This window comes from Pelophylax lessonae, assembly GCF_965119305.1.
Source record: "Pelophylax lessonae genome assembly, chromosome: 4".
Taxonomy (NCBI): domain Eukaryota; kingdom Metazoa; phylum Chordata; class Amphibia; order Anura; family Ranidae; genus Pelophylax; species Pelophylax lessonae.
The window spans coordinates 232,464,420-232,483,059 of record NC_138771.1 but is presented as its reverse complement, the minus strand read 5'-3'; the positions used below and the strand labels follow the sequence as shown (position 1 = coordinate 232,483,059).

Here is an 18,640-nt window from a genome sequence, read left to right as displayed (position 1 = left end):
ATAATTCATGACATATGCAATATATCAAATACATAAGATAGCATTATGAAGCAGCCTTCATATGTAAAGGGTATGTGCAACATTAGTTCAAACTTCCTGCAAGGTACATGATTAAATGATTAATGGAATGTCCCTTTGCATATGCATTTTGAAACAGCAATTAAGTAGTGGCTCGAAAAATTCTGAAATTCTTCACTTTTCAATATTATCTTATCCTTGATTTATAATTCATAAAGACCATTTTAACAGCCAATATATAATACCTGAGACAGATATAAAGACATAAAAGAGAATATTTTTGACATGAAATAGTTTTAAGTGTATAAATTTATAATTTTATGTTAATGTTGTCCTATTTATTTAATCTTGCTGCATTTCATTTGTATCCTTTGCCATTTCTGCACTTTGATTGGCATAATTAAGTAGGGGAATGAATAGGCTCTATTATTTTACATATCACTAGTAAACAATAGCAAGGAACGGAGAAGGGAGATGTGGCAGAGGTATGTATGTGTTTTTCAAGTTCTCGGTAATCCACTGGAGGCTGTTCTATAAATGATCATTGAAGGGCTGCAAGCTAGCCTATAATTACAGGAAAGAAAGTGGCAGCTCTGGCATTTCATAACTATGTGTCCTCGAAAAGTGCTTTGTGAGTTTGTCACCAATGATAATTTAGATAGAGGCTCATTACTGAACATCACAACACTTTAAAAACCTTTCGCCTTCATGCTGGAGAATAAAGGACTATTTTAATGGCAAGGTTCTTTTGTATTCCTCTGAAAAATTCAATCAAGACAAAACCTTACCGACTATTATTATACTCCACAGTCTCTCTATTCTAATGAAAGCAGCACAGATAAACTGAATATGAAGACTTGAGCAGTTAAATGCAAACATATTTTTTATTCTCTAAATATATGACAAGAGCAGGTCGCTAAAATGTAAACATGTTTTAAGCCACTTTTGTGCAGACAGACCTTGTTCATTTTCTTTGTCTTCATTTTTTTTTTCTTAAGGAATTGCATCATATACATCTTTCATTTATACATCTAGTACAAAATATAGTTTGATATTACCCTTTGCAGTCAAAATAACACATTTAGCCCTTTCTGCACCTTTCTTCTGTTTAATCTGCAAGTGAGCATTAGTGTCTTTATCTCTTGTGTGTGGGAATAGATATGTTACCAGAGCAATGAGTATTAACTCCTATTTTCAGATGCAGTGCAGCATGCATTAAAAGGACCGATTATAAAATAAGCAGGACACAATATATGCAAAAGACTCTTCTGTAATCAGCACTAATATCCTTATGTTTAAGACTCGCACATTTTGTGCCTAAGAATCTAATTTTAATTCACATTTTGAATTTAAAATAAATATATGTAACACCTTTCTATGAGAAAAACTAGACAATTTTGAAGTTATTTTTTAAGTGTTGTAGTTTTGTAGTTTATAAATCTTGTATGCAAATATTGGATAATATAATAGTTGAATGTGACTAAATTATACATATTCACACCATTTTATCTTTTATAAAGCATCTAGTTTATTTGATTTTAAAATGTAGGAGTTATTTATTTATGTCAGTACAGCCTCTGTTAACATATTGCTCTTAGACAATTGGTCATATGTTAAAAAGCTTTAGTAAGTTAATGACCATAAACAGAGGATGAAGAATCGTACATTTACATGGAGTTGAGAGACTTGTTGAAGCTATTTACAAGTTACTGAAGTATTATACAATGATTTGCAACCAATAAATGGTAGGCCCGAGTCAATTCAGATGTTTATCATTTAAATCTATGCTTGCTTCCTTCTAGTCCCTAGTCTTCCATTTTAAAATAAAACAGCATCTCTTTTTAACCACTTTAATACTGGACACTTTCACCCCCTTCCTGCCCCGGGGCCAATTTTTAGATTTTAGCACTGTCATACTTTGAATGACAATTATTCAGTCATGCAACTCTGTACCCAAATTCAATTTTTAACATTTTTCTTAGATGGACCAAGCTTTCCTTTGGTGGATTTTAATCACCAATGGGTTTATTTTTTTGCTATATAAATGAAAAATTACCAAAAAAAATTTGAAAAAAAAAAAATGGTTTCTTAGTTTCTGTTATAAAATGTTGCAAGTAATCTTTCTTTATAAATTTAGTTTAGAATGTATTCTGCTACAATTCTTTGGTAAAATAACCCAAATCATTGTATATTATTTAGTCTGTGTTAAAGTTAGACTATAGTATATATTTAAACTATAGTATATATTGTTGGAGCCCCAAAAATGCCAGAATAGTACAAATACCCTCAAATTATCCCTCTAGAAAGTCCAAGGTAATAAGTAAAAAGCATGGTGAGTTCTTTTAAATTGGGATTTTATGTCACTTTTTTTTTTTGCACACTGTCTTTAGAGCAGTACAGTGTCCCCATGTGACTGGCATAGCAGTGGTCAGGAATACTGACTGGTAAAAGTATGTAAAAAAAATAAATAAAAACAAATATTTACATTGTTTTTTTTTTTTTTTACATATTGTCATCAGAGCTGTACAGTGTTAATGTACTGACACTGTATTACTCTGAGGAGTTGATAAAGATTTTTTTTTTCTACTCTGATTGCTCTTTACAGTGATGATCACTGTAAAAGCTATAACTTTTACACTGTAAAGGGCATTCATTCATGTGCCATTGTATACTATTGTGATAGCTGTAATTGACCAAAAGGGACATGTCCACTGTTATTGGCCCTGACCATGTGAACACTGTGTCCAATCACAAAGATCAAAAGTCCAAATGACTATGAATGATAGACATTGATTACAACTGACATATGATAGCTGTGATTAGTCACTACGACCACATGGTACCAGGGACATGCAAAGCGGTCCAGTACAAAGATCTGTGTTCAGCTGTGTCCCACTTTGTCCGGTGGACATGGTCAGTCACAGATCACACCGCTGCGTGCCCCCTATGATGCTCACAAGGACGCCATAGGAGATCCACTTGGAATACCACAACACTCACCCGGCCATATTATTACAAAAGGCCGGACAGGAAATGGCATAGACTAACATAGAGTATACAGCTCTCCTGACCCTATGCCATACCAGCCTTTAGGACTGTATAAATAGCACCACACCCATTTCTAATATTGGATCTTTTAGTAAACATATTGGTTTATTTAATAAGGTAATGGCCAATATATACTTGGGGTCCAGAATGTATATAGCACCTTATTGGGAAACAGCAGATGGTAGTTGATGATGCATGTTCGTTTCCAAACTGATAATTATAGCTCTTAAGTATTTTAAATGTATATTTATGGAGTGTGAGTTTGCTGGGTTCAAGGGCTGTCTGAGAGGACCATATTCCTGTAAGACCCAGTCAAGTGTCCAGTTTGTCTATGCATTGAAGGGACAAGTAATTTTGAATACAATTCTCTAACTGGAGACCAGAATTTATTTAAAGGCTAGTTGATGCACCTTGTTTTCTGATAGGAAGTTTACAAAGGTCCTAGTATTTCATGCATTAGACAGCGCAGGCCACAGGAAAAACCCATAGAGTCAATCAGAGTAGCTTTGTGCCTTGTGACCGTTCAGTAGTAAATTAGTAAACAAATAAAGTCTGTGATCAGCAGCCATTCTTCCCCATCCTTTTACAATGGCTCTGTTGATGGCTGATGATGAGCTTGCTCTGCCAATTCTCTCATGGTCAGCAACAGAAAGAGAGAAGAGGGGGGTCAGGCTGTTGCACTGGTACCCCACTTCTATTTACACAACATAAGCCAGTCTGAAGGCTCCCTGCTGGGGGGAAGAGACGACCAGCAACTGATATCTTAGCCACCCAGTCCACTGAGGTGGTAACTGAGTAAAAAAAATATATTTGAAAATAATAAAGAAAAAAATGAGCACATTTCAGTGCTTATATTGTTGGCAGTGGTGTCCTGGCATCTTCTTTTAACTGTCCTATGTGAATAGTTACATCCAAATGTTTATCACCCACTTATCATATCTGTCCTCGCCAATTCCCCTTTGCCCCTTTCACCTGCTTTGAACAATGTGAAATGCCCTATAATCTCAGATACTAATAGCATAGATTTGGATTAGCATGTAATTCTCCTAGCTAACATGATGAAGCAATGGTTACCCAATCCTATTACTGGGCCACAGCACCCTATAATGTGGGGAGAAAATCCTCAGCCTTGCTCAGGATTGAAATACAGTGAATTTGAGATGTTCTTTTTCTCTTTGCATTCAAGTGTAAAGATAGCAGCGGTTGACAGAAAAAAAAAAGAAAGGTGAGTATAAGTTGCTGGGGAAAGGGGTATATTTAACCAAATCCATTACTTTGCCCTTCACAAGCTTTTAGAACATTGTTTAAACAACTTTTTTTAAAAAGTTAGGTTTTCTTATCTAACACAATAATGTACGCTTTACTCTTGCAACATGGTGCTAATCATATTCCATACTAATCACATTAAGTACTCTAATCAATGTTGTTTTGTTTTCTTAACTAGGCACCTTAACAATGAGCATGCATTGGATGATAGAAGTACAGCTCAATGCAGAGTACAAATGCAAGTAGTTCAGCAATTGGAAATTCAGGTTGGTAATAATTTTCTACTTCATAATTGTTTCATAATTCATGTTGCATTGCTGAAAAATAAGCAGGTCAGACTTTTTAAACATTGCTTATTTATGGTATAACGCAGTGATGGCAAACCTTGGCACCCCAGATGTTTTGGAACTACATTTCCCATGATGCTAATGCACTCTGCAGTGTAGTTGAGCATGAGGGCAAATGTAGTTCCAAAACATCTGGGCTGCCAAGGTTCACCATCATTGGTATAGAGTAATAATTACTTGCTAATTCACTTTGGAGCTTCAAATTTCCTATGAAAGCCCTACATTTGGCAAAGACTTCCATTCTGATATTTCATATCCTCACATGCTTCAGAAATGATGTGTTATCAGCGGTATGGAGGAAGGAACTGCAATTTCATAAAATACACACAGAACACTTTACACTGAAATTCACTCAGAGGTGCAGCTTACATACTGAATGTCTACAATCTTCATCCTGACATTCAGCTCACTGAAACTCTGCCTCAACCATCGATTAACCACTTGACCCCCCTTAATGACCAGGTCATTTTTTGCTATACGGCACTGCATTATTTACCAGACAATTGCACGGTCATGCAACACTGTACCCAAATGAAATGTATGTCTTTTTTCCCCTTTTGGTGGTATTTGATTATCACTGGGCTAATTTTTTGTGCTATAAACAAAAAAGGTTTACAATTTTGAAAAAAAAAACAAACAATGTTTACTAATATTTTTATTTTTTTATTTTACTAATATTTTATAATTACTTTCTGCTATAAAACATATCCAATATAAAAAAACAAATTTCTTCATAAATTTAGGCCAATATTTATTCTGCTACATATTTTTGGTTAAAAAAAAAAATCCTAATAAGCGTATATTGATTTGTTTGTGTAAAAGTTATTGCATCTACAAACCTATGGGATATATTCTGGAATTTGTATTTTCTTTTTTTTTACACTGGTAATGGCGGTGATCAGCAAATTATAGCGGAACTGCGATATTGCGGTGGGCAGTTTGACACTTTGTGCGAACCAGTGACATTAATACAGTAATCAGTGCTAAAAATATGCAGTGTCACTTTACTAATAATACTAGTTGGGGAGAGGTTAAATATCTAGGGCGATCAGAGTGTTAACTGTGTGCCTTACCAGTGTTTTTTGTTTGCAATGTGTGGTGTTTTTACTAAGGGCTGTGATTGATTTTATTTCCCTGCATTGCAGGGAAAGACAATCAACCCCAATCTTGCTGACGAAACAGAGCTTTGCCTTCTCTACATAACAGAGGTCTGTTTTTTGTCTCGCCGATCAGCAGGTGATGGCAGACATGCATTAGCTGACACCAACTGATCGGCTTGTGCTGTGTCTAATCACAGCATAGCCGCGTCAGGGCGCGCACGTGTCCTCTACCCGGAAGTGGTCGTGATCCGGCGCAGGATAGCTGCTCTGCCACTGTATAACTAAGTTATGCGGTCAGCAAGCGGTTCATTTGTAAATAAAATAATTTTTACTCTTAAAATTGCAATAATGATGAATTTATCCTGTTGTCCAGTGAGTCTTTTTTGTTGCTGTTTTTCTGATAGCTAGGTGAGGTCCATTGTTTGTAATGAGACAGTAAAATGTGAATGCTGCCTCAGAATTTGTCATTGCACAACTTTTGGTCATTCTCCACAGGTTGATAATAGCAAGATGTAGAGGGGACTAAAACAACCTAAGTAGACGATAAATAAATGAAAAGACTGCCCACAACAACAGCTTGCTTGGGAAAACTTTTGCTTTTGCGTTCTTACTTGCGCAACAGCTAACAGCTACATCTGTCTTGAGGACATCAAGCAAGATGCTAAAGAGCTTATAGTGACAGATATTTCCACTTTTAGACAGAGCTAAGCTTTTGAATGTCATTGGTAAATGAAAAAAAAAAACTATATTTGATAATAATGACGCAATGCTTAGCAAATCTTAGCAGCTTGATAAATATTAGCAAAATGTTCATTATGATAAACCATTAGTTTATGTTGATTGTAAAATGTATACATATCAATCCAGGTTAATAGGAGGAAAAACCTGATTATTATATTCAGTGGTTTCTTTTACCTTTATCCCTTTAAGGCATACTATACATGTTCTCTCTTTTATCTTGGTAGCAAATTGCATTCCTTCATTCCTACAGTATGCAACTCTGCATTTTATGTGCTGGACTCATTACATGGAGACATGCTTGATGATAAGATGTATCACTAAGATAAAATAGCTATATCAGTCATTTCTAAAATGCTTCTGATTTTACTCCTTCTTAACAGCTTTCTAAAGAGCGTGAACGACTTCAAGCAATGATGACCCACTTGCACATGCGACCCTCAGAGCCCAAGCCATCTCCAAAACCTGTAAGTGCATATTGCTTTATAAACAGTAAATAGGTCTATACATGTAACCGGCTAAGAAAATGAACAATTTTGTGACAGTCTAAAAACAATGAGTGTGATGAAAAAATATTGCAATAAAATGGATGTAAAATGCAATATCTTGTCAAATTGTATGTTTCTTTAGAAGTAATGCTATCTTTAACACAATCTATCCAATCTACACTGTGGGTGACACTAAACAAACTACACCTATAAGTGCAAAAATCATTACCTTCAGAGCTGAGCCTGGAAAGAGATCTAAGTGTGATAGTTTCACTCATTCCCAGGGAAAATCAGCAGTGCTTTAAACAGTATAGACTATCATACTGGAAAACACCAATTCAAAATGGCTTTAGAAATTGTTTTCAAAATATGCCAAAAATATGTTCTATCTTTAATTGTGCTGGACTTTCTGTTCTATTGTATGTAGTTATGAAGGTTGCTGTTGCAAAGTATTAAACAATGAAAAATAACTAAAACACACATCATATGTATGTATGCATGAGATATATATATCTCATGTATATATGTATACAAATTGTTTTCTTTAATTGTTGAAAGTATTTATATAGCAACAACAGTTTACACAACACTTTGCAATACTGTAAGCTCAAATCAATACCTGTCCTCATACAGAATAATCTCAGGTCTTCATGCATAAATATACTAAGGGCAATATAGTAGACTGGCGTCAACTACTAGCGTGTCTTTGGAGTGATGGAAGACACATTCCAAGTATCCAAAAGGAAACCCATGCATGCACAGGAAGAACATGCAAACTCCATGTGTGTATATATATATATATATATATATATGTGTGTATATGTATATAATATGTGTGTGTATATATAAAAAGACACAGGAGGGTGCAATCGCATAGCGCATCACCACCACTAAATTTTATTTAATACAACCAAAAACATACAAACTTGAGAAGGGACAAGCGTTTCAAAACTCAACTCCAGCTTTAGGCGATGCCATAATCACTGCAGTTGGAAGGCTGATACGTTTTGGAGGACATGCCCCCTTCCTCGGAGCTGACGTCATGTTTGTGAGTATGTTTCTGACTCTTGTAAAAAAAAATATGGCGGTGGTAATGCACTAGGCGTTTGCTTCCTCCTGCATCTTTTTACAGTTTTGTTTGGAGTTTCTCCGTTCAAGGAAGGCAGCATCGGTTTGAGCACTATGTGTTCCGACACCATTGGCTGTATGACTGTGTGAGTGTTTTGAGTGTTGAAGTGTTATAATGTTTCTGTGTGTGTGTCTGCGTATATGTGTGTGTGTATATATATATATATATATATATATGCATACTGATTACGAAAACTGTATACTTGTCTTGGGTCAGTGACCTAAAAAGTATGGGTCAACTTCACTTCAGGCAGCTATGTAATGTCAGCAACTGCAGCCTCCATGTGTCCCTCATGGCATATGTAGGGAAATAAATGTAAAATATTGATGCATAACAGTCCTTAGATGTGGTGGCTATATTAAGTTTTGGTTATTGTTTTCATGCGAAGTACATATTCTCAGGTACAGAAAAGATACCTTGATTTTGAAAGCTCTTGTTACTTCCTGTGCATTAAACTGAAATCTCAAACAATTTGATCAGCTGTCTATGAACTACAGAACACCCCCCCCCCCCAATGGAGAAGAGGGGAAGATGTTTATAGTCTAAATCTGGAAAGTAATCTAGAAAAGCCTAGAAATGCTTTCAGACCTATTTTTACAAGTTGAGAACTGATGTAGAAGAAACATGGAGATAAAAACCTGGATGAAGAAGGTGGGGTAAAAGGCTTACAACAACCAGTCGGACTGCTTGTTTGTTTTTAGTTTTTTGTTCTGAGTCATAGTCCCACGTTTGCTCTAGTTTTATTTACTTCAGTGTTTTTACATCAACACCTCTGTGTTAAAGCGGAACTAAAATTCTGCTGTCATGGACTTTGAGTAGTCAGCCTCTTTATTGCATTGTCTGCGTATGTGCAACTGATGTTGCGCATCTGCAACTCCGTTTACATTGCCGCCACAGTCCCTGTGTGCTAGGATTAATGTGAAAGAGTAATACAATCCTGAGTCAGCTAATGAAGATGGGCGAAGACCATCACCCAGAAGAGAATGCCGGCGAGGGATGGGGACCGCTAAAGCAAAGGTAAATTTAGCTCCACTTTACCATTATAATGGATCTCCTTATTGCTTTTGTTATATTTGTGAACAAAACATTATCACAACATTTATCATTTGAAAATACAATGGTAGGAGTGAAAAAGTGTATGCTATGCTGTCACTTTAAAAAGAAGACATTGTGAATGTTGTTTCTTTTTCAGTACACTATTTGTACTCTTAACCCATCATAGTCTGCACAGTGACAACATGCAGGATAGGGTGCTTTTCTTTGAAAAACCTGAAATTTCATTTGAATAAAATTAGTTTTCTCATAGCTTACTATAGCACAATGTAGATAATCACAAGATGGAATAACTGTCTCATAAATCCATCAGGAATCTGCAGCTTGTTCGTTTCCAATTAATTATTCAATCAGTGAATTTTTTAACTCCAGCAGCATGGTTACGACGACGCTAATAAAGAATTTTCAGCCTATAATCCAAAACAGAACCTGAATGAATAATGTAATTGAAGTATTACATTACATAAACCACACATGAAAGAATTGCTAATTGTGTTTGATGGCGAGCAATTAATACAGAATCTAAGATGAACAATTTAAAACAAGACTACAGTTTAAAGATTCCACTGAAAAGCGACAACTCAAGTAGAGAGGTAAATCAACAAAGTTTAAAAAAAGATCCATACATTAAAAAAAAGAAATAAATAAATACATTACGCAACATAGAAAAAAAAAGGCTTAAAATTGATATGGTAGTAGAGATTTATGATCTTGTGTGTACTGTTTCAGTTGAGACAGCCCACACATTTGATAAATATTAATAGGATGAATTTATTACCAGGGAGAAATGAGCTATGTTGGTTCATCACTGCACCCTTAACAGCTATCAGTACATGAACACAAGGTGCAACTGCACTATTATATGACCCCATTTACTCTCTGAATGGTACTTCATTAAACGGTACCTTTTGGCCATGCTATGGATGGATGAAAATCAAAGTTATCAAGGCTGCAAGTCCTGAATAATGAGTTTCACCCAACCTTGAATATATTTAGATGAGCTAAGGTGGTTAAGTGTTCATCTTAGTTTTTACATGCTTTTCCTTACTTAATAATACATTCTTCTTTATCAGTTGATGATTGCATGCCTACAAACATGTTATGCTAGTTATGGCCGGCTGCTAAAATAAGTTAGCGGAACATTGTAAACATACTCATTTGCATACATATAGAAAATGAAATTCCTGCAGCTTATTTTAAACATGTTTGACTATTTCTGACTTTAATCTTTTTTATTGTAATGTGAACAGTGGATAACGGGAGTACATGTTCTTGTCTGATACTCCCACATAAATTGATACAAGGCTTATAAAAGTAGTGTAAATAATATATCACTTTGCGCTTCCTCCGTATGCAGCTTTAGGGAGCCCATGAAATGTATTTTAAAAACCTGGGTAAATGATGTTGATTCCTCGCTCAGCAGACTTTATTTTTGGCTACAAGTGCAAAGATGGGTAATCAGGAGGAAAAAGATTTGACAGTTCTTAGAGAAGTGCAGATGTGGAAACAGAAACACTGTCTCCAGATACCATTTACTAGTATGCACTGTAGTGCACACAGTGAAAAGTGCTCTGATCAAGCTTATCAATTATTAGTTCCAGTCTCTACACTTATCAGTTAGTGTCCATTCTGGCTCATTACATTTTTCTTATTTTTCTTTTTGTGGGCTATGCATAAATGTGAAATGAATGTCTGTCTTTCACAAATATTTGTACACTTTCAAGTAAAGAATATTTGTTATATTTATTTAGGTTGCAGATTGACAAATCTCACTGCTTATTTCAGAGCCTAGTGAACTTTTCACTCTTTCTGCACACGTTTACAACTTGGTAGTCTCTAACACTGTCACCCAGGCATCCAGATTGTGGGACCAGTTTGCTTTCTGGTTGGTGGAATGAGATTACAATACTCAAGAAACTCAAAAGCCGTGCAAAAAGAACTAAGCAGTTAATGCTAAACCAAGACTAGGTTGCACAAAAGTGTCACCATCAAAATAGAATGAAAATAAATACCTCAGTGACAGCTGCACTCATTATTATTTTACAGGATTTATATAGTGCCAACAGTTAGCGCTGCACTTAACAAAATGAAGGCAGACATTACAGTTACAATACAATTTGGTACAAGAGGAATCCAAGGGCCCTGCTCGTTAGAGCTTATAATCTAAGAATATCCACATAAACTATATAAAAACGAATAAATCTTCAGTTGTGTTGCGCTATCAATATAAATGCATAAATTCACGATAACAATCATCCAAACAAGTGAAAATAGTCTGTATATATCAAAAAACATGTGTGCAAATAAAGGTGTAACTGAAAAAATTAATATAATAAATAGTCCAAACACGTCTATCAAAAAGAAGAAAGTGCTCCGGAATCCCATGCTCCAATGTGAGTAAGGCCCCTTTCACACGAACGATCCGATCAGATCCGCCTGTCAGTTTTTCAGGCGGACCTGATCAGATCCTCCATGCATTCAGTGGTGACATGTCCGCTGACACCAGCTGCCATCCGCATCCGATCCTGTCCGGGAAATCCAGATGGATGGAAACCCTATTTTCCATCCGTCCAGGGATCGGATCGGATGAGAGCGGACAGGCGGTCCGCTCTCATCCGATTCCCCCATAGAGAGCAGCAGGGCTCTGACACGTGCCTCTTTGCACACAGAGCAGAGAGGGAACTGTCACCTGCCTGCTCAGCGGGGATCTGCAGATCGATCCCCCGCTGAGCAGCACAGAGTCCGCCGACGGAGGCGGACCGTGTGAAAGAGCCCTAAAGAACTCTTCACACCCAAAAGTGATTGATATATACAGACTATTTTCACTTGGTTGGATAATTGTTATCATGAATTTATATGCACTTTGTGTTTATAGTGCAACACAATTGTAGATTTATTAGAACTAAGCAGTTCCCTGCCAGAATCCAAATTGTTATCGTTCATCTGTGTGAAATTAGAGTCAAACTCCAGCAAAAAAATACCTTTTTTTTTTAGCTTTTAACAGCAAATGGAAGGTTTAGACCGTTTGCCATTTTCATATTGGTGTCTCAATCTATGCTGGGGAGATTTATTCTCACTTCCTCTTCTTGTTACAGAGACAGGAAATGGTCTGAATCTCTTCAACAGCAGTATAAAGCAGTATTGAATGCTCTGTTAATAACATATGGTAAAGTTAAAATGGCAGAAAGTCTCAAAGTGGGTTTCTAAACTTCCCATCCACAATCAAGATGCTTCTAATCAGGTTTGCATCTGTATTGTAGAATCCATGTTTCATAGGTTTACTGGATAAAGTACCTACTGGTCATACATAGGAGATGCATATAGCCTTTGTTGATAATAATGATTTGACAGTATATGAACTATATTGTAAGAATAGTAAAAACAGTACTTTGTAAGTAATGATTTATTCCCACCAACTATGCATAACAAAGCATTTTATTGGAGGGAAAAGTAAACTGCTAGATAAAGTTATAGTAGAATTCTTTACACTTTTTTTCTTTCTTCGTGGAAACAAAAGTTATTTTGACCCGCACAATAGCATATTTTTAAACTATTGCACGGCTATAGTGATACTAAAGTTTCATTTTTTTTTCATTAAAATTAACAAACATGTTATACTTACCTGCTCTGTGCAGTGGTTTTGCACAGATCAGCTCAGATCCTCCACTTCTCCCTGTGTCCATTCAGACACGGAGCCATGGCCCGGCCCCACCCCCTGTCTCACTGACTTTGATTGGCAGCAGGGGGAGCCAATGGCGCTGGACTTTAGGCCGGCCATACATTTAAATTCCACTGGTTCAGCAGGGACCGGCTGAGATTCAATCTATCTATGAGTATGCTGATTGTACCCAAGTCGATCCATTAATTGATTTTGGTACAACCAGCCTGTTGGATTTTTCACATGCAATTACTGCCGGCGACTATAGTGGTAATCATTGTGTTCTGCCAGATGAGAATGCAGCGAGCGCCCACCAGTAAAACACAATAGGACTGTGGAAGGAAAAAAAAATCACGTGTTTCCCCATCAACACAGTCAGTGCTGATTGGGAAATCAAGTGATTTTTTTTCCCTTCCATCTGTAGTGGAAGGAAAGGTAATCAAAACATCTGTGGGTTGCTTTAGCCTTGCGTTTTCCACCTGCTAACTGCAGGTGGTATATATGCAATATTCATATGTAATTATTTTTACCTGATTAAAAAATAAATGAATAATAGTCTTAAAGGAAGTCACATTGAAAATAACATATAAACAAAAACACTGTAAATCTAAAACTGCATAGTATATAAAAATTTTCAGAACCAACTGTTTTTTTAATTAATGAAATAGAATGAAACGGTCTTAGATGCCCATGTGCAAGAGACCCTGGTTTTGGGCCAATTCACATTAAAATGTATGCTCTATAGTTTTGACAGTCCATTCTTTTCAATGGGCTTTCAAAATGTACCAGGACATAAAAAAAGTAGTGCAAGCACTACATTTTCAGATTGTGCCACACAGTATCATGTGGTTTGCTGGCCACAAACTTGCATTTTAGAGTGCCATAAATGAATTGGCACCCAAGCACATATAGCAAGGGCAGTGCATTGATGTGTGAGGGAAACATGCACATAACTCTCCTTTTCTGCACTGTTCTGGTGTGAATGGGCCCTTAAACAAGGTTCCAAAGGCATTCTCATCACTGGCATGTAATCTAGAACACCTAAATATAACCTATGAATTTAAAGTGGTGATTAACAGAGGGTGCATTTATTTGTTCCACATAATAAATTAGCATTTTGTTCATTTAGTTTATGAGAATGAATACACCATGCCAATTTATATATTATTTGTTAATGCATATCACCTTATTCTATAGGCACTGTTTACATGAAGAGATAATATTTACCTGTTTAAATATGTTGAAAAATTAAACTATTTCTGTAGGGTGTACTTACTTTTTTTCACATGACTGTATTATTAAACCTATTGGTATTATTGTTAATATTTAGGTTTTAAAAGTTTTTTTTACTATGCCTGGTACTGGATTACATTTATCTGTGTGCACCTCTAGATTAAAGCATATTGTAACCAGTAGTTGTAGAGGGCTTGAAAGATGCAGCGTTCATGATATTAACAAGTACATACAATTGGTGTTCTAAATGCATGAAGTACAGCATTTAGTCATATCATCTCAGCCTTTTTATGTACGTAACAAAGAATTCCCATTTCACTCTGCTGGCTTTGAGTGGGAGCTGAATAACAGTTTGTGGTTTATTGGGAACAGATGCACTTGGGGATGCCTTCAGGGTGCCAGTCGTTATTATTAGCCTGCTAATGTGCTTCTTCTGGCTGCTTCCCAGGAAAGAGGAACAATTAGCTGGCATATGTTAATTTTTGTTTCCCTAACAAATCTCACCACTGACTAAATGTGTAAAACAAATCCACAAAGAAAGATCAATCAATGCTGAACACACCATTTCTCCCTATTAAAATATTGTTTGTCTCAGAAAGAATGTTTGGGATTTAAAAGGGGCAGGTGTTGCCAAATTCCATACAGTAGCAGCTGAATTTTATGTTTAGGTGAAAGGCTAATGCAGTGTGCAGACAAATAATTATTAATACAAGCATCAGTCTAGGCATTTTAACACTTGCCGTTCTGGAGGAGCGTGAAGGGGTTAAGTAGGGCTATGAATCAAATTACCCACATATTATCCCAGATGAATACAATTCAGATTATGGTTGTAATCATTGCAAGTGTTGCACTCCTTTTAAATTTTGCTAATTGGATGCTATTTATGGCCAAAGAGGTGTGGTAGAGGTGATGAGTTTTTTTTTTTTTTTTTTTTGCTTTTTCCTTTTTTTTTTCTCCTTTTTTTTTGATAATGAGGAGCAGTAGTTCACTGAGGGGATTAATAGATGATACATTTTAGAACAGATTGCATATATTCGCACCTATTTTCCTTTTCTCTACCCTGACACCCACTTTCTAGAGTATATCAGCAATAAGTGACACTGTAATCACAAATTGAAAATGATCTTTCCAGTGGAATTGGCAAACTTGACATTTCATTATATTTGTTAACACATGCCACAAATGATTGTTAGTGAGGAAATACCATTTCCCTCTCCCCATCTTCAATCAGATTTAATTTGAAAAATTTCAGCCTCCTCTGGCTAATTTGCAATTAAGACAATTTTGTTTGAATATGTAGTAATGTCATTACCATTCCACCAAATTAGCAAGGAGACTAAAGGTCAGTGTAAGATTTTCCAGCTGGTTGGAGCTTCTCATCTGAGATTTAGGACTAAGAACAAACACTATAGCATGGTCAAAATATGAACTTTTATTTAAGGTCTTTTCTCTTTGGATTTTTGTTTTTTTCCCCCCTATTTTGAAGGTAACTAATTCACTGATCAGTATGCACTTCATTTCTCAGGACTGCTGAACACAAGTTCATTTCTTCCTATTTGGCTAAAATGCTGTTTTAAAGATTATTTGATAATCTCTCTTTTTTTCTTACATAGTAGGATTCATATCATACAGTGTTATAATTGTCTATAATAGGTTATTTTCCCTTGCAGCAATGAGGTACCAGCATGTGCACAGTATAAATATTAAACCAGTTTGCTCTGTCCTAAATATATTATGAGCGCAGTTTTTTTTTTTTTTTTTTTTGTTTCTCTGGCGTATTTATATGTTTTTTTTTTTTTTTTTTTACAGCTAAACCTAGTGTCCAGTGTCACCATGTCTAAAAACATGTTGGATACATCCCCTCAGAGCTTACCTCAAACCCCAACCACGCCAACTGCACCTGTCACTCCAATTACCCAGGGACCTTCCGTAATCACGCCGGCCAGTGTACCTAATGTTGGAGCCATTCGAAGAAGACATTCTGACAAATACAATATACCCATGTCCTCAGGTAGACTAATAATTTGATGTTTCAACTGTCATTGAATAAACAAAAGTTAGGGAATTTTTTTTTTTTTTATTATTGATTGTTCTTTAGGTAAAAAAAAATGAAGATATATACGTCTTTTAGAATTTTCAATAAAGTTTTCTGGATTTAATATTTTGATGCAGAAGAAATACTTAGCTAGATTTAATCTTGGAGATTTGGCATGAAAATAATGGCAGTTTTTCTAATATATACCCTAAAAAAAAAAAGATTATTAATGATTAAATTGCACATTTGTATGCTTACACCTGATATTCGTTTTGCATTTGTTATGTCAAGATTTTAGACTTAACACTATTCTTATATGTTGTAGAAATTGCCCCAAACTACGAGTTTTATAAAAATGCAGATGTCCGTCCTCCATTCACATATGCAACTCTCATAAGGCAGGTAAGTACAAGGAAAGTGAACTTTTATTAGATGAACGTATGTTATTATCTCAAGATGACACAGTGATACAAATGACATCTGGCCTAGTTAGAGAGTCTTTTTAATGTCACTACGCATCTTTGTCTCATTTCAGGCTATCATGGAATCATCTGACAGGCAGTTAACACTTAATGAAATTTACAGCTGGTTTACACGGACGTTTGCTTACTTCAGGCGTAATGCAGCAACTTGGAAGGTAACTACTTTCGAGCAGCTTTAGATGGCTCACATAGTGCTTGCTGATAGCACAAGGACCATTTATTTCCATGACATAAGCAGATTAGTATCTGCGTCCCCTCTTTTTAACCTGCCTCTTGAATGGAATGAATTCTCTCTCTCAAAATGACAAGTGAAAGAATAATTTTGCCTCTGATATCGTTTTCTAATTTGGTGCAATTAATAGCAGAGGCTTGGCAGAGAAATGAGGGCCTGACACACTAATTACAGTGTGAGCACTCAATCATCAACACCTTTGTTAGTCGCACTATATTACTTTTTCTCTTGCATATTATTGGCTAATTAGTTTGAAAAATGTCTGTTTGCCTTGTGCAACAAATGGAGGCTGTAGGTTTTGTCTTGGTCTATGCCTTTTGTACACATCATAGCTCATCATACAGAGTGGATCTGCCACTGTAGTGAGGGCTGGGGCTACTCAGCTGGAACTAAAAAGAAAGTAAAGTGAATATTATCCTGTCAGGACATAAATGCAGTTTATTTACTTAGACAAAAGAGTTCATCTATAGCCCTGTCCAAACAACCTTATTGTCTGGTTCCTGCAGGGTGCTAAAAAATGTTCGTCATATGCATCTATTTCTGGTAGAGAGCAATGTCTGGCAAGATAAGGGTACTCAGCACAGTCTAAGTGAACTGTTTTATTTTCATTTCAAAAAGCAGTCAGAAACATCAATTAGCCACAAGCCATTTCATACAAAAGGGGAGAATGTTTGTAGCTGAGCAGAACAGAGGCGGCAAAGCACTCATCAGCATACTAAGAATTTTCAACTGTGAGATATGCTAAAGTGAATTAATTTGGATTTAAAATGCAAATGAATCTGGCAGCCGATTACAGATATATGTGTGTGAAAGGTTTATAATGCTTTTCATTTACAAAATGTTTAGAAGTTATTAGCTGCTGTGTGGCACTGCGAAGTGATGCAATTGTTTTATTTAGGCATTGCCAATGGGCACATGTTTTGTTTAGTGGGAAAAAAAAAAAAAAACAACTACAGGAACCTGTCCAGAATCTACTTAATGACTTTTTTTTTCCAATAGGTAATATTTATGTTGAAGATTTGCATTTTCTATTGTTACTCATTAGAGATTGTACTGAATTTGCTGTCATTTGATTTACTGAAAGAAATTTAAAAAGAAATGAAAGGTGATTTAATATCTTAGCTTGGTCTCATCTCCACAGCTCGGGGATCCAGCAAAACTCATTCTGAACAGCTTATTAGTTCTAACTATATCGCATGCATAATAAAACTGCTCATTTGCTCATTAATATTAAAATTATCATATTCCGAGCCATGGGCATTAAGATCAATCAAATCCTTGGATTTCAGGTCAGATGCTAGATCTGCTTATGCTTTTTTTTTTTTTTTTTTTTTTTTAAGAATTCTCCTCTTAAAGCAAGCCAGAAGCTTGTCTTTGTGCAAATAAAAAGAAATCTTTATCAAAATTACTTTGTTTCATATTCAAGAAATAAGAATTAGGTCATTACCGAATTGACTTGATAGTATATGGCAGAGGAATCCGAATAAAAATATGTCAGATTAATGATCCCCTCCATAAATGTTTCAGCTGTATTTAACCCCTTTATAACAGTAATTTTATTTAGATGGATACTTTTCCTGAAACAGATAAGCTTAATAAATAAATTTTTTTAATATCTGATACACCACCTATCTGAGAAAATAAATATTTTTTTCTATTAATATTTAACTTAAACATTAATAAGCTAACTTGGTTTCTTTAGACTTTTTACAGTACTTGTTCATCTGAAAATACTCTGTAAGCATCACAGCTTATGGAACAACACAGCCTCAAAAATGATGTGCAGAATGTTAACTAAAAAGAGAGTATTAAA

General features: G+C 35.7%; 1 protein-coding gene across 9 annotated transcripts in view; it reads left to right on the top strand.

Moving 5' to 3' along the window:
- FOXP2 (forkhead box P2) overlaps nt 1–18,640 on the top strand; it is a 285,057-nt gene that overhangs the window by 196,100 nt on the left and 70,317 nt on the right. For all 9 annotated transcript variants that reach the window (XM_082257104.1, XM_082257105.1, XM_082257107.1 and 6 more), the window contains exons 9-13: nt 4,511–4,598; nt 6,901–6,984; nt 15,888–16,089; nt 16,439–16,515; nt 16,649–16,750. In XM_082257104.1, coding sequence (XP_082113230.1) covers nt 4,511–4,598; nt 6,901–6,984; nt 15,888–16,089; nt 16,439–16,515; nt 16,649–16,750 — 553 coding nt within the window. The remainder of the gene's footprint in view (nt 1–4,510; nt 4,599–6,900; nt 6,985–15,887; nt 16,090–16,438; nt 16,516–16,648; nt 16,751–18,640) is intronic.